Source organism: Neofelis nebulosa, chromosome 11, assembly GCF_028018385.1.
Source record: "Neofelis nebulosa isolate mNeoNeb1 chromosome 11, mNeoNeb1.pri, whole genome shotgun sequence".
NCBI classification, from domain to species: Eukaryota; Metazoa; Chordata; class Mammalia; order Carnivora; family Felidae; genus Neofelis; species Neofelis nebulosa.
Window position 1 is genome coordinate 39,819,739 of NC_080792.1, and position 23,227 is coordinate 39,842,965.

At 34.6% G+C, this 23,227-nt stretch overlaps 1 protein-coding gene across 5 annotated transcripts in view; it reads left to right on the forward strand.

Moving 5' to 3' along the window:
• The window catches only part of CCDC178 (coiled-coil domain containing 178), a 440,607-nt gene that overhangs the window by 90,876 nt on the left and 326,504 nt on the right, over positions 1-23,227 (forward strand). For all 5 annotated transcript variants that reach the window (XM_058692404.1, XM_058692401.1, XM_058692402.1 and 2 more), the window contains 3 exons: positions 1,980-2,180; positions 6,888-7,108; positions 12,385-12,527. In XM_058692404.1, coding sequence (XP_058548387.1) covers positions 1,980-2,180; positions 6,888-7,108; positions 12,385-12,527 — 565 coding nt within the window. The remainder of the gene's footprint in view (positions 1-1,979; positions 2,181-6,887; positions 7,109-12,384; positions 12,528-23,227) is intronic.

Sequence of the window (23,227 nt, forward strand, 5' to 3'; positions counted from 1 at the left end):
TATATCTACACTGAAGGGAAAAAAAGCTCATGTATTACTTCTTAGTTTTGCACATGACAAATGTTGTAAGAAAAGATTAATATATTAAGGACCACAACATACCAGTGAAACAGCTATGTTTATTGTGAACTCACACATTTTTTTCCCAGAGTATAACACAGTGTCAAGTTGAGGAAGATTTATTGTAATTAGGTGTTTGTGCTAAAAAAAATTGCAAGTGGTTGCTCACTTAGTATGAAACAGTAAAACTAATTGAAATGGTATTCTGAAAAAAAATTGAGAGGTAGATTAAATACAATGAATTGGAGGCATCTCAAGTTATAAACAGCGTTTATTTTAGGATGCTATCATAGAAACAGTACAAAAGACATCTTGTGCAAACATGATAGACATGTTTGCCAAAACATATTTATATTGCATGAGATGTGCTCTAATTTTACGTGGCATTAATTTCATCACACATTTCAGACTGAAATCTCGTTATAGGAATTGAATATATCATAAGTGGGCTGGAGAATACAGTGTTTACTGTGTATGTTGTCGTAAAAATACCCAGACACTTAAGAATATAACGTATCCAGGGGCGCCTGGGTGGCTCAGTCGGTTGAGCGTCCGACTTCGGCTCAGGTCACGATCTCGCAGTCCGCGAGTTCGAGCCCCACGTCGGGCTCTGGGCTGATGGCTCAGGGCCTGGAGCCTGCTTCCGATTCTGTGTCTCCCTCTCCCTCTGCCCCTCCCCCGTTCATGCTCTGTCTCCCTCTGTCTCAAAAATAAATAAACGTTAAAAAAATTTTTTTTAAATAAAAAAAGAATATAACGTATCCAGGAGGTGGTAGAATTTGAAAACAGAGGACAATAAACCAAAGTAGGGACCAGACAAAGGGCCAATCCATTGAAAAGATAATTTTTATGCATTACAGTAGAGAATCCTGTTTCTCAAGAATTCTTTTCAGCCAGCATGCTGAATTTCTTTGACAGGCCTACTAGGTTAGAAGTAGAAACTGTGTGGCTACTGAGCTCACACTTAAAACCAATGTCTAATACAATCTTCTAGCAGAAAATTATTGCTTTATTGTCCAAAGTAAAACAAAATAAAACAGAGGTCTATTAGTTGTCTTTTTTCTTTTTCCAGTTTTACTGTTTTTCCTCTAGCCTCAGCTCTTTGAGGCTTTGCCTTTCTTGACACTTTGTGTTTGTTTATGTCTTCTTGTCATGTCACATTTTGGCAAAAGTCACTGTTTACAAGTATAAATCTCACCAGAGTGGAACCCGTATCCATCTTCCTTACTGCTCTATCTCTGGGGAGAGAACATATTGCCTAGAACATAACAGGCTCTCTACATGTTTCTAGTATAAATAGATGAATGAATACCCATGTTAATCATTCCGTTAACATTAAACCATAGCATTTCAGAGCTGTGAACCAGGCATCACAAATATATCTCATTACAGGAGTTAATTTGTGTTATAACTGAATAAACAGAATTTGGAAGCAATGAATTCCTGGCAAGGCTAACTAGGGATGCTATTATCTGATAAGGAATAAAGTGTCTTATTTCTAGGAACCATCTGAGGATTTTCAGTCTTTATCTGATGTAATTATTGTTATTTGCTTTTGTCATAGAATGAGAGGAAACGAAACACAAGCATAATTTAAAAATAAAGCTCTATAATATAGCTTGTGAATAAAGCAGTTTTTCTTTAGGTAAAATATTATACATAAAGCTATTGCTTGAGATTTAGCTATTCTAATTATTTTATAAAATGTTCACTTAAAAATCTTTCTTCAAAGGTTTTAATTAATGTTAGGATTCTGTTATAATAGAGCTGTCTTTAAAAGGCCAATTCATTTTTCTAAAATTCTCTTATTAAACATATAAATATTAAAAAACAGTAATAATATGATAGTACCTATGTTCCCACCACCTAGTTTATAACCTTATTCATTAACATATGTGAGTACATATTTCTATTTTAAGATGAAAGGTGTCCACAATTAAAGCAGGAAATGGAAATATTGCTATCAGAGGCCATTCATCTCATTAAAAGTCTAGAAACTGACCGTGCAGAAGCTGAAGAAGCTTTAAAACGACAAAAGTCAAGAAAGAAAAAGATTCACATGAAAATTGATTCTTGGTCAATTTGGAGACTTCAAGAAATCCCACTAGCTGTGCAGAAAGGTAATAATAAGGATTTTTTTCATGTTGCTATTTACTTTGTTGAAGAGGCATAATCAGTTGAAACTTGGGGAAAAAAATCAACAGTGACCACATTGTTTTGTATCTAAATTAGTGCAATTTTGATAGATGCTATTGATAATGCTGAATTCAAGTATATAACTGGTACTGCACTGAGCAAACCTGGGCCTTCCCTGGTTTGGTGTTTGTTGGAAATTCCATAGTATTTATGGTACTCAAGGGTGGCATTCAGACATTTGGCACATTTCCTATGATGACTACATTGTTTGAGTACTTGAAATTTAGAAATTTGAGTGATTTCCAGTTATTGTCATTGGCCACATATTTAAATCTGGGAAAATAAAAGAGTTTTAAAGTGATATTTTAGCAACATGAATATGCTTTTGACAATTCAGTAGTATATTTCACTTAGAACTTTTAACAGGCAGTAAGACTTGAGATGATTCCAAGGGGTAAGTAACAAATATGTAGAAAGGAAACACTGTCTTTTTAGACTAAAGAGTAAAAGACCTGTGGCAAAGTATTAAATAATCTAAAGGCATTTGATTTTTTAATTCTCCAAACATGCCTGTCAAACATGCCTGACTACACAATTTCTGAGACTGGAATTTGTTTATAAATGAATTTTAATTCAGTTAAAATTTTTAATTCAGTATTTACATGCTTTATAAGTAGATTATATTAGGGTACTCAAAAACCTATCATTTAAGTTAAGGCACTTTTGAGCGGAAAAGGGGGCCATTATCATCCTGAGACATAATATTATGTGTCAAAAAGAATACTTACGTACACCTTTGTTATATGTCTTCTAAAATTATAGTTTCTATAGTAGGGTGTATACATTTTAGGGAGTTGCGAGAAAGGGTTAGAACTTTTATTTATAGGGGTGACTGTGTGGCTCAGTCAGTTAAATGCCTGTCTTTTTAAAAAAAAATTTTTTTTAATGTTTATTTTTGAGAGAGGTAGAGCACGAACAGGGGAGGGGCAGAGAGAGAGGGAGACACAGAATCTGAAGCAGGCTCCAGGCTCTGAGCTGTCAGCATAGAGCCTGACACGGGGCTCAAACTCACCAACTGTGAGATCATGACCAGAGCAGAAGTTGGATGCTCAACCACCTGAGCCACCCAGGCACCCCTAAGTGTCTGGCTCCTGATCTTAGCTCAGGTCATGATCTTGCAGTTTGAGGGTTTGAGCCCTGCGTTGGGCTTTGTCTGGCAGCGAGGAGACTGCTTGGGATTCTTTCTCTCTCTGCCTCTCCCCTGCTTGCTATTTCTTCCTCTCTCTCTCAAAATAAAGAACTTATATATTCATATATATATATATATATATACATGTATATATATATGTATATTATATATATGTATATATATATATGTATATAGACACACACACATATGTGTGTGTGCACATACATATATATGAATATACATATATATTTATATATAGTTAAAACATTTTTTTTAAGTAATGTGTACACCCAGTGTGGGGCTTGAGCTCACAACCCCAAGATCAAGAGTCGCGTGCTTTATCAAGTGAGTCAGCCAGGTACTCCAGTAACACATTGTTTAGATTTTGTTTTTAAGTAATATCTACACCCAATGTCGGGCTCAAACTTACAACCCTGAGATCAAGAGTTGCATGCTTTACTGTGAGCCAGCCAGGCACCCCAGAACTTTTACTTATATTTTAAAATTTTATTCTTTTTATTTTCTTTCTTGATTATTTGGGTTTTTAATTTTGCTTTTATTGCACCAAATAAAATACAGTATCCAGTGGTTCCTAAATTATGTTATTTAAATAAAATAAAATAAAATAAAATAAAATAAAATAAAATAAAATAAAATGTAGGTTTAATGAGTATTTCCTCCTTTTAAAGTAATACTGAGCTCACGGATTGACCTCACCATTTGTTTACTCCCTTCTGGAGCAGAACTCAAGAAGCAGGAAATTTCCCAGAGCCTAGACTGGATGAATTTAACTTAGCCTTTGTCTATGCACTTTGCTACCCTTTACTAAAGAGTTAATTCCAAAAATTATGCAAAATTGCTCTAAACTCAGATAGACATTTTTCTACCCATGCATTTAAAGTAATACATTTTACAATATATTTAGTTTCTACAGATGGCTTGGAGTTAGTTTGTTCTGATTAACAAGGTTTTTGAATAGAATTTAAAATGTGCATACTCTACTAATAAAATAGCATAGCTATGTAATTTGTAAATCCATACATGCATATATATTGGTATGTTAGAGACAACCAAAAGTACAATATGGTCGGAATGGAATGGGAATTCTGGGAAATTCTGGATTCCAGTAGGGTCTTGAGCAGATTCATATTCACATCCGCAGGGAGTCATCTGCAATTTTTGAAAATGTTTTGGAAGCCCTTCCTTGTCATTAGTAGTAGAAAAATCAGTGGGAGCTGGTTTTGTTTAATATTTTGCTGATTTCTGTATAATCTCATATAGCCTTTATAAGAGTGCATACTGTAGTTTGTGGTTTATATGAAGTTCTACTTAAGGAATTGCCAAAATAAAACTAAATTGAGATACATGTGTGGACATTCTAGAAACTTTATAAATGCATTCAGTGATGGAATATATTCCTGCCATTGGTGATAATTTATTGCTTGGGCTGTCTTTTATTTAAAGAGCTACTTAAAGATCTTTTAAAAACTATTAAAAATCTACTTAAAAAACAAATTTATGTTCTTCTGCTTTATTTTATTTAAGTGGCTAACATATGCAATGAAATTTAAATTCATTATTACTATGTAGTTTTTAAGTACCTCCTATTTATGAAGTATTCCTGAAAAACTATGTGCTTTCAGGAATATATTGCCTTCATATTGATATATTTAGGATATAATTTCTAAATTTTATGAATTTTTTTTACAGGTTCTAGAATTATATATTCATGTAGTCTTTAAATTCTCAAAATCTCCAATTTATGTGACAGGAAAAACTTTTAATCTCCTTAACAGCCTTAATATTAAATATGATGTTTAAAGAATTTTGGATAATTTATTATAAAAAATTCTACTTACAATTTTAAGAAAATTAAGGACATTCAATTTTTCTAGATATCTTGTGGTAACTCCTCCAGATCCATCCATCCCCCTAACCAGCCTGCTCACGCTTGTATCTTTTGTGTTTTGGTCCATGAAGCTTATTCATAATAGACTGCATCAAAGATATTTTTGGTACTCTGGCTTCCTGCTAGTGCAACCAACGGGTTCAGTGGTAAGAGACCAAGGGAGATAATGGAGAAGAATGAGGGTGTGGTATTTATAACCCTACTTGGTCACTGCATCCCCCTCCCCAGAATGACAGCCACTGGCACTATGCAGCCAATAATCTAGCAAATGTCTTTTCATTTTCCTATCAAAAAAGATAACCAGAAATAAGTTGCAGTTCACAAGTTCGAGCCCCTCATTGGGCTCTGTGCTGACAGCCAGAAGCCTGTAGCCTGCTTCAGATTCTGTGTTTCCCTTGCTCTCTGCCCCTCTCCTGCTCTCTCTCTCTCTCTCTCTCTCTCTCAAAAATAAATAAACATTAAAAAAATTTAAAAAAAATAAAGGAGAGTACATATACTATATTTATTATACTCAAGCAGCGTCTGAAAGCACAAATGAACTAATGACTCAGATTCCCCTGGTACTCTCATTGTATCTGTTTCTTTAGATTCTCTGTCTTTCCCTTAACCTACATTCCTGGCTCCATGGGTACTTCCCTATGATTGGAGAAAGGATGGAATAGGAAGATAATTGTGTCCCATATAAATGCTCACAAGAATGCTTCTACTGTGGAAGAAGACCTCAGTAATAACACAATGTTAAATCTTCTAATTTTGTTTTGCATTGTTTTGTCATGTGAATTAGTCAGATATTACCATAATAATTCTTTGTAACAAATGCTTTGGAACTCAGTGACTTACTGCCACTTTTTAAATATGGCTTATAGCCACTTTTTTTTTTTTTAATTTTTTTTTTCAACATTTTTAATTTATTTTTGGGACAGAGAGAGACAGAGCATGAACGGGGGAGGGGCAGAGAGAGAGGGAGACACAGAATCGGAAACAGGCTCCAGGCTCCGAGCCATCAGCCCAGAGCCTGACGCGGGGCTCGAACTCACGGACCGCGAGATCGTGACCTGGCTGAAGTCGGACGCTTAACCGACTGCGCCACCCAGGCGCCCCTTAAAGCCACTTTTTTAATAGCTCATATTACTGACCTGTAAGTTTTAGTTGATTCTTTTGTGTTTTGATATATAATTGTATCAACAGAAAATCGTACTTATTTTTTTCCTTTTTCTTTCTGATATTTATAACTCCTATCTTATCGTTTTACTTCTAGATGATTTTAAAGGCCTCTACTCTTGCAGTTTTTCTCATTTTGTAATTACATAGAGTGGTTGTATGTAACCCTGTATATACATTGGTTGTTATAAGCAGGATTTGTACAAACAATTATTATCTTACAATACATATATTTTAATCCCTTTGATGATAAATGATGAAAGCAATATATTTTATAAGGCAATACTAAAATAATTCATATTAAATTTAGGAAGCTTCACAGATAAGTAATTTTGGAATCTAAAGTATTTCATATTTCTCTTTTACAAATAAAGATTGCCTTCTGGAGCTTTTATTTTAAAATCAGATTTTCTTTTGTTATTGTATGTCTAGAACATGAGGCCTATTTGAGAGATATTGTAGAATTACGATGGCATCTTGAAGATAGAGCTTATCAGCTAAAACATTTTGAGGAACAAAAGGTGAAATTGGAAGAAGCTAATGCAAAGCTTCAAGCAGACACAGACTACATGAATGCACGCGGTCCTCTAATTAACTCAAAGCAGAACCAAGAACTTGAAGCTCTGAAAGAATTGTATCTAAAAAAATTTGAGGTAAATTAATGGATATGTATCTTATAGATTTATAGATAGTTATAAAAAATGTTTCAGCTAAAAGAAATTAGCATCTTTAAATGTTTCATTTTCATTGAAAATTGACCTGCTACTTATTTCCCAAAGGAATATTACACTACACGCAATACAGTCATTTGATATTCATTTAAACTGTGTCTTCTTTCCTTTTATACTTAGGGGTATAAGTATACTTTTATACTTAGGGGTAATAGTCAACTTATTAATAAAATTTTGGAGATTTAAAACAACATGGTAATATTTGAAGTTGTAAATTGAACTGCAGAAGAAGGCAAATATATATCAGTCACTTTCATTGTTTATGATAATAAAGTATAAAATATTTTCAATGATTAGTTAATATTTAACACTCTTATTGTGGGATTGTGTTATAGAAAAATAAAGTATTTATACCTTCCATTAAATGAGCAAGTATAGAAAAATAAAGTATTTATACCTGCCATTAAATGAGCACATTTATACCTGCCATTACTTTTGATTATTTAGAGTTGCTAAATGTGCTCTGTATTTTCCTCAACCAGTCCATTTTCCTCCCTCACTCTCTGAAGACAACCTTATCATGAAATTCTGTTTCTAGGTGAAAGTTGTATATTTTTATACATATATATGTATTTTAGCACAATACATGGTTTCTTCTTCATTCTTTAAATAGTATCAAACGTATAACTTTCTGCAAGTTGTTTTTTAATCTGATTTTTTTAAGATATCAAACTATTGTTGATACAGAGATATCTAGTTTATTCCTTTTACTTGCTGTCTTGGATTTGACACCTAAAGCAAAGCTAACAAAGGCAAAAACAAGCAAGTGGGGCTAAATCACCATGAAAAGCTTTTGCACGGCAAGAGGAACCACCAGCAAAATGAAAAGACAGTCTGCTGAATGGGAGAAAATATTTGCAAGTCACAAATCTGATAAGGGGTTAATATCTGAAATAAAGAACTTAGCAGAGACAACCTGAAAAAAAATTGGGCAGAAGACCTGAATAAATATTTTTCCAAAGAAGACATACAGATAGCCAACAAGTACATGAAAAGATTCTCAGCATCACTAATCATCAGGGAAATGCAGATCAAAACCACAGTAAGATATCATTTCATACTTGTCAGAATGGCTATTATCAGAAAGACACGAAATAATAAGTGTTGGTAAAGATGTGGAGAAAAGGGAACCCTTGTGTACTGTTGGTGGGAATGTAAATTTGTGCAACCGCTGTGGAAAACAGTATGGAAGTTTCTCAGAAAATTAAGAATGGAACTGTCATATAACTCAACCATTTCACTTCCGGATATTTGTTAGAAGAAAAAAACACTAACTTGAAAACATATGTGCACCCCCTGGTACATTGCTGCGTTGTTTATAATAACCAAGATATTGAAACAATCTAAGTGTCTATCAGTGGATGGCTGGATAAAGAAGATGTGGTATATACACACAGTGGATTTTTACTCAGCCAAAAAAGAATGAGATCTTGCCATTTGCAACAACAGGACCTTGAGGACATTATGTTGAGCGAAATAAGTCAGACAGAGAAAGACAAATATCATATGATCTCATTTATATGTGGAATCAAAAGAAACAAAATAAAATACAATTTCATAGTCGTAGACAACAGATTGGTGGTTGCCACAGGCAGCAGGGGTTAGAAGATGAATGAAAAAGGAGTCAATAGATAAACTTCTAGTTATAACATACATAAATCAGAGGGATTTAATGTGTAGCAATGGTGACTATAGTTATAATATTGTACCGCATATTTATAAGTTGCTGAGAGTACATCTTAAAAGTTCTCATCACAAAAAACATCTATGTGTGGTGATGGATGTTAACTGGACTTACTGTGATGATCATCTCACAATATAGAGAAACATTGAATAATTATGTTTTATACTTGAAACGTATATGTTAATTGTATCTTATTTAAAAAATGAAAAACGTTTGTGCTTAAGGGGCACCATCAGTATCTGATAAAAGGTCAATATTCAAAATATGTGAAGACCTTTCATAACTCAACACCAGAAAAACAAGTAATACAATTGAAAGGTGGTCAGAAGACTTGAATAGACATTTTTCCAAAGAAGACATCCTGATGGTCGATAGATGCATGAAAAGATGCTTCACATCTCTAATTATCAGGGGAGTGAAAAAACTGCAATAAGTTATCACCTTATAGTTGTCAGAATGGCTAGAATAAAAAAGACAAAAAGGAGCAAGTGTTGACAAGGATATGGAGAAAAAGGAACCCTCATGCCCTGTTGGTAGGAATATAAATTGGGACACCACTGTGGAAAACAATATGGAAGTTACTCAAAACATTAAAAATAGAAATACCGTATGATCCAGTAGCTCCACTACTGAGTATTTACCCCAAGAAAACAAAACCCTATAAAAAGATATATGCACCCCTGTGTTTATAGCAACATTATTTACATTAGCCAAGATATGGAAATAACCTCAGTGTCCATTGATAGATCAATGGATAAAGAAGATGTGGTACATGTATATACAATAGAATATCAGCCATAAAAATGATGAGATCTTGCCATTTGCACCAACATAGATGGACCTCTAGAAGATATTATGCTAAGTGAAATTAACCAGTCAGAGAAAGACAAATCCTGTATTATTTCACTTCTATGTGGAATCCGAGAAATACAACAAACAGAAAGCAGGAACAGACCTGTAAATACAGGGAACAAACTGATGGCTGCCAGAGGGGTGGGGGTAGAGGGATAGGCAAGTGGATGATGAAGAATGGGAGGTACAGGCTTCCATTTACAGAATAAATAAGTCGCTGAGAAACAAGGTACAGCATAGGTTGTAGAGTCAATGATATTGTAAAAGCATTGTATGGTGACAGCTACACTTGTGAGCATAGGATAACGTATAGACTTGTTGAATCACTATGTCATACACCTGAAAGTAATTTAACTTTGGGTGTCAACTATATATCAATTAAAAAAGCAAAAAAGATAAAGGGTACTATCAAAAAAGTAAAAAAAACAAAAACAAAAACAATGAGAGAGAAACAATTGTAAATTATACATTCAGAAAGGACATAGTATCTAAAATATATAAAGAACTTTTTAAATGCAACAAATCAGGGCATACAGCCCAATTAGAGTGGGCAAAGGACTTGAATAGATTATCTCCAAAAGACATACATACAAATGGGCAGCAAATGTATGAAACGATAGAGGCTCAACATCATTAGTCACTACGGAGATACAAACAAAAACCCCAATGTGATACCACTCACAACAAAATAACAAGTTTTGGTGTCTGTGTGGAGAAATTGGAACTGTGATACTTTGCTGGTGAGAAAGTAAAATGGTTGCAGATGCTGTGGAAAAGACTTTGGCATTTCTTCAAAAGGGTTAACGTAGAATTACTATATGCTCTAGCAGCAGTTCTGCTCTTGAGGATTATATACCACAAAGAATTGAAAACTGATATTTAAAGAACAAAGCCAAAAGTTTTTACATAAATATTCATAGCAGCACTGTTTATATTAGCCAAAAGGTGGAAACGGCCCAGTGTTCATTGTCGGATTAACGACCAAACAAAATGTGATATATCTATACCATAGGAAGAAATAAAAGGAAATGAAATACTGATACGTGTCACAACATAAATCAACTTTGAAGGATTATGCTAAATAAAGAAGCCAAATACAAAAGATCACATGCTTTATGATTTTATTGGTATGGAAAATCCAGAATACGTAAATCTGTAAGAAAGAAAACAGATTGTGATTGCTAGGGGAGAGTATAATGTAGCGTTTTGTTTATAGTCATTTATCATATAAATTTGTTTTGTTTTATTCTGCTGTCTTGACTCAGTTTTTAGAAAAAAACTTTTTTTTTTTTTACATTTATTTATTTTTGAGACACAGAGAGACAGCACAAGTGGGGGAGGGGCAGAGAAGCAGAGAGAGAGGGAGACAGAATCTGAAGCAGGCTCCAGGCTCTGAGCTGTCAGCACAAAGCCCAATGTGGGGCTTGAACTCACGGACCTTGAGATCATGACCTGAGCTGAGGTCGGACACCCAACTGACTGAGCCACCCAGGTGCCCCTGTCTTGACTCGGTTTTGAGGTCCTGGCTAGAGGCCTGCTGAAATAACCAATTGCTTAAATGATGCAAGACCTCTAGCCAATGTACTTGAGCCCTAGTGCATAGCTACTTGCAAATCAAGCTAAAAGCCTCATTGTTGCCTTCAAATTCATCAAGCAGCTTGGCCCCATAACACCATAGAGCCACAAGAGTATTCTGCACAATCGGCTGGAGTATCAATGGGGGAAGGATATGCCAGTGCCACATGGGCCCAATCCAGAGCTTGCCCTTGAGATGAATTTGTCTCGTTCCCGACAGGGAGCCCACCACCCCGGCAATGCCTACAGGTTACCTCTTCTAAAGGTACTGACAGGTTGGACATGGGATATTTGATATTAGGAATTCTGTTATGTTTCCTGACCTCTTGTTTGCTTAGCTCATCGTCCCTGCATACTCCTTGCTCTCTGCTAAGATACATATGCCCACACTCCTGTGCCTAAAGGGGAGTCTTGTAGAGGTTACTGCCATCGGTGCTATTCTAGAAATTAATGAACATTATTGCTTTTTCCGGGAGGCACTTGCTTCATTTCAGTCCACCACTTTACCCACTGGGGAAAGGATTGTTCACTCCCTAGTGCTTTCTCTTCCTCTCCCTCTAACTTTCCAGCAGTGACAAAAAAAAAAGGGGGGGGGGAGAAATGGAGAGAGAAGGGAGATTGTTTATATTTGATAATTAATAAAAACAATAACAATGGAATATTTTGGACCCTTTCATTAATAGTGGTTATTCCTGAGAGAATTACAGGTGATTTTATTTATTTTTCCATCTGTGTTTTCTGGTTTTTCTACAATGAAGTAATATTGTCTCAGTGATAAAAATAGCAAAAAGTAGCAATTCTCCTATAGGTGAAAAGATAATTCTTTTATTTTGCTCATGTTACCTGGGATATTGAAGTTATTTTCTTCAGTAACTTTTATACATTTCTAGCATTGATGTCTTTCAGGCTAATGCAAACCTGAAACTTTACTGTGCTCAATAGACTACATATGGGAGGAAACTGATGTAAAGAACTTTAAAAAAAAATCAGAACAACTCTAAATTTAAGTCTTTTCTCTGATCTTACTCTTGCTTGATTCTTTTAATTACTAAGTGTATATATTAACAATAATATTTTTCATTTCTAGGTAATGGAATTATACAAACAAGTTCAGGAAGAACTTGCAGAAGCTATAGAAAACTATAAGAATGCCAAATTGAAGGCTAAACAAATGAAACAAGACATGGAAAAAGATATTCATAATGATGAAGCAAGCCTAGAAGCCTACAAGTAAGAATTTTTCACAAATGCTGCTTACAGCATTTTGAACAAAAATATTGATTAAAATTTAATTTATATTCCTGTATAAAATATCAGATAAAGAGAAAGGAAAGAATCTAAATCACCCATATTTATCTTATCACTATGTTTATATGTAAATTAAGACATGTTTTTTACATATGTAAATATATGTGTATGAATTCCTAAGCACTATTTTTCTGTCAATTTATTTTATTTTATATTAGGTTTTTTATTTTAATTACACTATTAATATATAGTATTATATTATTTTTAGGCATACATTATAGTGATTCAACAATTCTGTACATTACTTGGTGCTCATTATGATAAGTATGTTTTTTAATCCCCCGTTTTACCTATCCCCCCCCATACACACACCCTATGTTAATCATTAGTTTGTTCTCTGTAGTTAAGAGTCTGTTTCCTGGTTTCTCTCTCTCTTTTTTCTTCCTTTACTCATTTGTTTCTTAAATTCCACATAAGAGTAAAATTATTGTATTTGTCTTTCTGACTTATTTTGCTTAGTATGATACTCTCTAGCTCCATCCATGTTGTTGCTAATGGCAAGACTTCATTCCCTTTTATGACTGAATAATATTCCACTGTGTGTGTGTGTATATATATATATATATATATATATATACACACACACACACTACATCTTTATCCATTCATCTATCAATGGATACTTGGGCTCCTTCCGTAATTTGTCTATGAATGATGTTGCAATAAACATAGGGGTGCATGTATCCCTTTGAATTAGTGCTTTTGTATTTTGGTAGTAAATACCCAGTAGTGCAATTACTGGACTGTAGAGTAGTTCTATTTTTAACTTTTTGAGGAACCTCCATACTATTGTCCATAGTGGCTATACCATTTTGCATTCCCACCAGCAGTGTAAGAGGGTTCCTTTTTCTCCACATCCTCGCCAACACCTGTTGTTTCTTGTGTTTTTTATTTTAGCCATTTTGATAGGTGTAAGGTGATATCTTATTTGTTGTTTTGATTTTCATTTCTCTGATGATGAATGATGTTGAGCATCTTTTCATGTGTCTGTTGGTCATCTTTATGTCTTCTTTGCAGACATGTCTGTTCATGTCTTTTGTCCATTTTTAATTGGATTATTTGTTTTTTTGGGTGTTGAGTTCTATCAGTTCATATATTTTGCAATACTAACCCTTTATCATATGCCATTTGCAAATATCTTCTCCCATTCAGTAGATTGCCTTTTAGTTTTGTTGATTGTTTCCTTTACTGTGCGAAAGCTTTTATTTTGATGTAATTCCAGTAGTTTATTTTTGTTTTTATTTACCTTGCCTTGGGAGACCTATCTAGAAGAATGTTGGTATGGCCAATGTCAGAGAAATTACTGCCTATGCCATCTTCTAGGATTTTTATGGATTCAGGTCTCACAGTTAGGTCTTTAAACCATTTGAGTTTCTTTTGTGTATGGTGTAAGGATGACTCAGTTTCATTCTTTTGCATGTAGCTGACCAGTTTTCCCAACACCATTTGTTAAAGAGACTTTTTGTATATTTATTCCTTCTTTGTTGAAAAGTAATGATCATATAATTGGCAGGTTGATTTCTGGGTTTTCTACTCTGTTCCATTGATTTATGTGTTTATTTTTGTACCAGTACCATACTGTTTTGATTACTACAGCTTTGTAATATAACTTGAAGTCTGGAACTGTGATACCTGTAGTGTTGCTTTTCCTTTTCAAGATTGCTTTGGCTTTTTTGGAGTCTTTTGTGGCTCCATACAAGTTTTAGAATTTCTTTTTTTTTTTTTTTATTAAAAATTTTTTTTTCAACTTTTTTTTTTTTTTATTTATTTTTGGGACAGAGAGAGACATAGCATGAACGGGGGAGGGGCAGAGAGAGAGGGAGACACAGAATCAGAAACAGGCTCCAGGCTCCGAGCCATCAGCCCAGAGCCTGACGCGGGGCTCGAACTCACGGACCGCGAGATCGTGACCTGGCTGAAGTCAGACGCTTAACCGACTGCGCCACCCAGGCGCCCCCAAGTTTTAGAATTTCTTGTTACAGTCCTGTGAAAACTGCTCTTAGTATTTTGATGGGAATTGCATTAAATGTATAGATTGTTTTGGGTGGTATAGACATTTTAACAATATTTGGTCTTCCAATCCATGAGTATGGTTTGTCCATTTCTTTGTTTCATCTTCAATTTCTTTTATCAGTGTTTTATACTTTTCAGAGTACAGGTCTTTCACCACTTTAGTTAAGTTTATTCTTAGTTATCTTACCATTGGTGCAGTTGTAAATGGGATTATTAATTTCTCTTTCTGCTGCTTCATTATTACTATATAGAATTTCTGCCCATTGTTGTTGTATGTTGTGACTTTACTGAACTCATTTATCAGAACTAGTGTTGTTTTGGTGAAATTTCAGCGTTTTCTGTATATTGTATCATGTCATCTGCAAATAGTGAGAGTTTTACTTCTTTCTTAAAATTTTGGATGTCCTTTATTTCTTTTTGTTTTCTGATTGCTCTGACCTTTTGTTGTCTGATTGCTGTACTGTGCTGAATAAAAGTGGTGAGAGTGGACATCCTTGTCTTGTTCCTGACCATAGGAGAAGAGCTCTCAGTTTTTCCCAATTGGGTATGATGTTCACTGTGCATTTTTCATATAAGGCCTAATTATGTTGAGGTATGTTCCCTCTAAATTTACTTTGTTGAGGATTTTTATCATGAATGAATGTTGTACTTTGTCAAATGCTTTTTCTTCATCTCTTGAAATTGTTTTTACCCTTTCTCTTATTGATGTGATGTATCACGTTGATTGATTTTGAATATTAAACACCTTGCATTCCAAGAATAAATCCCACTTGGTGTGGTGAATTATTTTTTTTACTGTATTGTTGGATTTGCTTTGCTAGTATTTTGTTGAGAATTTTTGCGTCTGTGTTTATTGGAGATACTGGCTTGTAATTCTCTCTCTCTCTCTCTCTCTCTCTCTCTATTTTTGTGCTGTCTGATATTGGTATCAGGGTGATGCTGGCCTCATAGAATGGATTTGGAAGTTTTCCTTCATATTCTATTTTTTGGAATAGTTCAAGAAGATTAGGTATTAACTCTTCTTTTTATGTTTGGTAGAATTCACCTCTGAAGCAGTCTGGTCCTGGACTTTGTTTGTTGGGAGGTTTTTTAAATATATTTTTTAATGTTTATTTATTTATGAGAGAGAGAGTGCACGTGTGTGAGTGGGAGAGGGGCAGAGGGAGTTTTTGGTTACTGATTCAGTTTCCTTGATGGTCATTGAGATGTTCAAATTTTTTTATTTCTTCCTGTTTTGAGTTTGGCAGGTAATATGTTTCTAGAAATGTATCCATTTCTTCTAGGATATATGTGATTTGTTGGCATATGATTTTTCATAATATTCTCTTAAAATTATTTGTATTTCTGTGGTGTTGGTTGTTACTTCTCCTCTTTAATTTGTGATTTGTTTATTTGAGTCCTCTCTTCCTTTTTTCTTTGTTTTGATGAGCCTGGATGGAGATTTATCAATTTTGTTGATCTTTTGAAAAGCCAACTCCTGGTTTCATTGATCTGTTCAACTGTTTTTGTTTGTTTGTTCATTTTTTTTTTCCTTTAGTTTCTGTATCATTTATTTTTGCTCTAGTCTTTCTTATTTCCTTCTTTCTCCTGGTTTTAAATATTGTTTGTGGCTCTTTTATAGATGCTTTATGTGTAGAGTTAGATTGTCTATTTGATTTTTTCCTTGGTTCTTGAGTAGGCCTGCATTGCTGTGTATTTCCTGCTTGAAACCACTTTTGCTGCATCCCAAAGATTTTGGATCCTTTTGTTTTCATTTTCATTTGTTTCCATGTAATTTATTTCTGTTTTGATTTCTCAGTCAACGCATTCATTGTTTAGTAACATGTTATTTAACCTCTGTGTATTTGTGGTCTTTCCAGATTTTTTCCTGTGGTTGGTTTCTAGTTTCCTAGTGTTTGGTCAGAAAAGATGTATGGTATGACTTTGATCTTTTTTAATTTGTTGAGACTTGGTTTGTTGCCTAAAAGTGATCTGTTTTGGAGAGTATTTGTGTGCACTTGAAAAGAATGTGTATTCTGCTTTTGAGGATGGAATGTTCTGAATATATCTGTTAAATCCATCTATTCCAGTGTGTCATTCAAAGGTACTGTTTCCTTGTTGATTTTCTGTTTGATCTGTCTGCCACCGTAAGAGGAGTGTTAAAGTCCCCTACTATTACTGTATTAATATATATTAGTTCAATTATGTTTTCTATTAACTGCTTTATGTGTTTGGGTACTTCCATGTTGGGTGCATAAATATTTACAATTGTTTTATCTTCTTGTTAGATTGTCCCCTTTATTATTATATAGTGCCCTTCTTTGTCTCTTGTTACAGTCTTGGTTTTAAAATCTATTTTGTCTAATACAAGTATTGCTACCCCAGCTTTCTTTTGACATCCATTTGCATGATAAATATTTCTTTATCACCTCATTTTCAATCTGCATGTGTCTTTAGGTCTGAAATGAGTCTCTTGTAAACAGCATATAGATGGGTCTTGGTGTTTAATCTACTCTGTTACCCTGTGTTGTTGTTTGGAGTGTTTAGTCCATTTACATTGAAAGTAATTATTGATAGATATGTACAAATTGCCATTTTGGTACTTGTTTTATGATTTCTATTGTAGATTTTCCCTGGTCCTTTTCTTGCTTCTTTCATACCTTGTTATCTTTCTTTAATGATATTCCTTTCTCTTTATTCTTCGCATATCTATTGGATTCCTTTCTCTTTATTCTTTGTGTATCTATTACTGGTTTTTGACTTGTGGTTACCATGAGGTTTGTATATAACATCTTATGCATATTGCAGTGTATATCAAATTTATGGTTGCTTAAGTTTGAACTCATTCTTAACTCCTCTCCCATCCATGTTTTAGTTGTGTGTATAGTGTCATATTTTATATTTTTATTTTGTGAATCCCTGGACTGTTTTTTATGGAAACACTTGTTTTTACTGATTTTGTGATTACTATTTTACATACTCTTACTTATGGTCTTTCCTTTCCACTCAGAGAGTCCTCTTTAGTATTTCTTGTAAGGCTGGTTTAGTGGTCATGACTCCTTTAGTTTTTGTTTGTCTGAGAAACTCTTTGTCTCTACTGCTATTTGGAATGATAGCCTTTCTGGATAGAGTATTCTTGGCTGCAGATGTTTCCCTTAATATATCATGCCACTCCCTTCTGACCTGCACAGTTTATACTGAGAAGTTCACTAATAGCTCTATGGGGTTTCACTTGTATATAACTGTCTACTTTTCTCTTGCTGATTTTAAAATTCTGTCTTTATCACTATTTTTTTTTTTTTTTTGCCTTTTTAATTACTCTGTGTCTTGGTGTGGATCTCCTTGGGTTGATATTTTAGGGGGGCATCTCTGTGCCTTCTGGATCTAGGTATCTGTTTCCTTCCCCAGACCAGAGAAGTTTTCAGCTTTTATTTCTTCAAATAAATCTTCTTCCCCCTTTTCTCTCTTTGTTCTTCTGGGATCTCCTTAATGCAAATGTTACTATATTTGATGGAGTCATTGAGTTCTCTAAGACTATTCTCAATTCGTATAATTCTTTTTTCTGTCACTTTCTCAGCTTGATTCCTTTCCATTACTCTGTCTTCTGGGTCATTAATTTGTTCCTATGCTTCCTCTAGCCTGCTATTTATTCTATCAAGTATACTTTTAATTTGTTATTGTGTTCTTCATCTTTGATTGGTTCTTTTTTATCTCTTCATTAAGGGTCTCACTGATGTTCTCCACTCTTTTCTCAAGTCCAGTGGGTATCTTTATGATCATTACTTTAAATTCTCTATTAGCCATATTACTTATATAGTTTCACTTAGGTTTCTTGCGGTGGTTTTGTCTTGTTCTTTCATTTGGGACATATTCCTCTGTCTCTACATTTTGTCTAACTCTCTGTGCTTGTTTCTGTATTAGGAAAGTAAGTGATGTCTCCTGCTCTTGAAGGTAATGGCCTTATAAAGAAGAAGTCCTGAAGTGCAGTTCCCAGAACCTGGCACTTCAGGGAGTGTCTCCTATGTGTGTATCCTGTGGTGGTTTTTGTATTCTGACCACTTTTTCCTTCAGTCCAGGCATTTTCACAGGGTTTCTTTGCTTGTTATGGGCACTGTTTAGTTGGGTCTAGGCAGAGCGCATTTTAACAAAATGTGTGCTGGTCTGCTTGCAAAATGAGGCCTGCCAACCTTGCTGCCAGAACCTAGGCCCTGCAAAATGCTTTGGTAAGTGACCTGGTTTCCGTGGGGTTTGCACCTGTCTTCTGGGGGAAGAGCCCCACAGTGTAGGGACATGGTAGGTATGACTAGAAAGAACAGATCCACTAAAGACAGGGGGGGTCAGGGCTTGGTATAGACAAGTTAGGGAGGGAATGTTGTTGCTGTGCTGTATCCTATAGGTGGCCATGTGTTTATGCTGTGAGGCAGGGGAGGGAAATGGCTCCTTTGTTTCTGGAGATGTTTTCCTGTAATCCCTGCCTCTGTGGTACCTGCTGTGATAGGAGTAATAATTCTCCCTCCTGCATGTACCAGACATTTTTCAAGCTGCTATTTCCATGCTGTATCTCAGGTAGTTGTCTTGCTGTTCTTTAAGGGCAGGGACTCAGATTCCTATCACCCTCCAAGCTCTCCCATAGCAGAGCCTGTTGATTTTTAAAATTTCAGACTTTAGATCCCAGCAGTTGTAAGAACTCACAGGATTCAGCCTCTTGCTTTTTTGTTTTTGTTTTTGTTGTTGTTTTTGTTTATTTATTTATTTTGAGAGAGAGAGAGAGAAAGGGAGAGAGAGAGAGCACTGAAGGGTCAGAGAGAGAGGGAGAGAGAGAGAACCCCAAGCAGGCTCCACACTATTAGTGGAGCCTGATGCGGAGCTTGAACTCACGAAATGGGAGAACATGACCTGAGCCGAAACCAAGAGTCCGTCTCTTAGCTGACTGAGCCACCCAGGCAACCCTGGCTCCTCTTGCTTTTAAAGCCAAATTTATGGGGATTTGTGTTCCCCTTGGGGGCTCCCCAGTGTGATAGTCTGTTTCTTGCCCTTTTCCACACCATTGGCTCCCTCGCCATCGTGGATGGCCATGGTCTGTTTTGCTCTAAATATGCATCACTTCCCTTCCTACCTTCTTGGATGTGACCTTTTTTCTACTTTTTGTTGTGGAGTTTATTCTGCCAGTTTTCAGGTCTTTTCTGGGTTATTTACACTGGTAGGAATGTTATCTAGTTGTATCCATGGGAGGAGGCAAGCTTGGTGTTCTCCTACTCTGTCATTTTCCCAGCCTTTGTCTGTGTCATTTTAAAGCTCTTCATACATATTATCAAATTGTCTATACATATGGTATAACAAATATATATAACTGGTACCTTTGTGCATAAATGACTATTTAAAACAAAATCTCCAGGGGTGCCTGTGTGGCTCAGTCACTTGAGCATCCTACCTCGGCTTAGGTCATGATCTCATGGTTTGTGAGATCAAGCTCCATGTCAGGCTCTGTGCTGACAGCTCAGAACCTGGAGCCTGCTTCGGATTCTGTGTCTCCCCCTCTCTCCCTGCTACCCCATGCACCCTCTGTCTATCTCTCTCTCAAAATTAAACATTAAAAAAAATGTTTTTTAAAATCTCCAGCATGGGATAGTATTAAAAACAACTTATGTAGCCTTGCATTAATTATAAATAACATCCAAGTATTTCAACTTGCACTTATTTGATTTCTAATAAAATGGAATATTTTGAATTATATGTTGACTATATTTTGCATTTTAGTAATTGGAATGTTTTTTTTTATGTTTCTGGTATATTTGTGTTGTATGATATTCTTCTAATTCCTCTTGTTGGCTGTAAATTCTTTATGGTTTAGTGTGACATAATACAATTTTTATTTGTTCAGAGTGGTTAATGATTTAGAAAGGCAAATTCATATTCATTATGGAGATGGAATCAATTAAATATAATCAAAATGAAAAACAAAATTTTAAACAGTTATATCGTCATAGACTCTGGGTCTGGAGTTTTGTCTTGTCCAGCAAAAGAGCAGAACGCAGGATTAAAATGCGAGAGAGGCTAATGTCCCAGAGGAGACAGGAGGACTGAGTAAGGGTCCTTGCTCTGCTTTTATTAGGATCAGAAGGCTTACTAGCTTGATTGAAGTGTCTCTTGATAGAGACAATGAAACTGTGAACGATAACTCACAGGCATGGGGGAAAAGGGGTTTTGAAGACTGGCAGTGTTAGGGGGTTGGGTCAATACAAAACAGAATTCTGGCACTGAGCTGAAAGTTGTTTACAGCAGACATGAGGCCCCACCTCTGTTTACCTAAACTTATCTAGGGGTAAGGAAGACTAAGCACATTACCTGAGGGTCAACAAGGCACCTTTCTCTTGCTAATTAGTTCCGTTCTAGGCAACTTTACTGTGCTGTGGTCTCAAGTCCTGTTTTCCTGTTTACTTGGTTTGGTCCTTCCTTCCTGTGTAAGCAGTTTTCTGCTTTTGTACTAAGTTGGGGGACATTTCCACCCTGAATACCTAATTTTGTTTACCTCATCTTGGATGTTTCATCCTGAGATTTCCTATTCCTATACCTTGTCCCGTGCTGGAGGCCTTTGCCCCATTTACCTAGTCTTATTTACCTAACTTGTATGTTTTCATCCCATGGCTTTCTAACTCTTTATGCCTTGTTAACCCATCAGTGCAAATTCAGGTAATTCCTAAGCTTATTCCCCACATTATATGATCTATATAACATCCATTTATTAAGATGTTTATATTTCTTCACATTCAATGTCTATTTCAACATGTGCTTAAATATTGTCTCTTTTTACTAAACAAATAACTTTTGTGGTTCATCTGGTTTGTTATATCTTTGTTTTCATTCAGTTACATTTCTGATTTTCATGTTGATTTCTTCTGAAATCCATAGGTTATTAAAAACATATATATTAAAATTTTTCATGATGTATTTCTAATTTATAAGTATTTTTTATTATTGCTTTTCAGCAGAATTGTGTTTTAGCCAGGTAAAATAGTTTCAACCTATTGAAAATTATTGAGTCTTTATTTCTGGCTCAGTGACTTGGGTTGTTATTTACTTATTTATTTATTTATTTGGTAGATATTCCTTATGTGCTTTATTTATTGAATGTACTATCCATTACTGTTTCATTAGGTTAAGTTTACCTTTTCTTTTATTGAGAAAAGTGTGGTAAAATCACCTACTATGATGGTGTATCTCCACACATTTCTATGTTTTTTAATACCATAAGTTTTTTTCTTTGTATAGCTTGAGGCTCTCTCAGGTTTCATACAAGTTCAAAGCTATTATATCTTTCTGGGAGATGATGAACCTTATTTATCATTGTGAATCGATTCCTGGAATACTTTTTGCCTTAAACTCAAGTAAGATATCAACATAGTCTGATCAGTTTTGTTTTTTGATATTTATCTAGAAGATATTTTCATTTTTTAAATTTCAATATTTTTGAGTCTTTATACTTTATGCACATCTCTTGTAAACATTATCTAGGTAGATGTTCTTGTCAGTTGCAAACATTTTTAATGGTGGACCATTAAATGTATTCACAAATCACTAATACAGTTGGATTTAAAACACTGTGTATTTGCCCCATATGTTTTTTTCTTATTCTTTTTTTGCTTTCTTTCACATTAGTTTTTTTTGTTGTTGTTGTTGTTTTTCCTTTTTTAGTTTGGCAATTACAATTTTATTCCTGTGTTTTTTGTTTTTTGGTTTTTTGGTTTTTTTTGTAGGAAATCCTATTAATTACCACATGCACACTTAGATTATCAGACTCCAAAGACATTGTTAACATGCTAGATAAGAAAAGGAGTTAGGGAAATTTTTACTGTGGTTAATCACATTGCCACTGAATTAAATATTTGTAACTGTTACTATGGGATATTTCATTTTTATAATCCATGAGAATATTTTTATTGTTTTAAACAATCAAGGTTTTTGGATTTACCCTCATAATAACTTATTTCTTTGTTCTTCTTTCCTTCATAGACTTTTTCATCATAGACTCTATCAGGAAGTACTTTACAGTTGGAGTAGTCCTTGGTTATACTATATAACCATTATATAACTTATATAAACTTAAGTGAGATTCTGCTGATTCCAAATTTTCTGAGATTTTGTTTGAAGGATATTTTCTGTTTTCATAGATTTCTTGATTATTTATTGACTCTTAATGTATTAAATATATCATTCTATAAACTAATTTTAATTTTTGCTGTTAAAAAGCATATTGGCCTTTTGACTGAATGCTTTGAAACCATTCCATATTTTTTCCATTGCCTGTTTTTAAGATCATCTCTTGATTTTCAAAGTTTGTCAGTTTGATTTCATTAAGATACATTTGGTGTGGATCAATGTTTATTCTGTTGGGATTTGTTAGTCTTCTAGTCTTACTGAACATGTGTATTATAATTATCATTTTCTCTGGCCATTTTCAGTCATGATCTCTTTAAACAATGCTTTGGTCTCATTTTCTGTTTCTTTTAGGACTCAAACGCATGTTAGTTTTTCTTACTGTATCTTCCATGCCTCTTGATCATTTTTTCACATTTTCTACATTTTCAAACCTCCTAAAGAGTTTCTTCTAGCATCTTATCCATATATTTCTC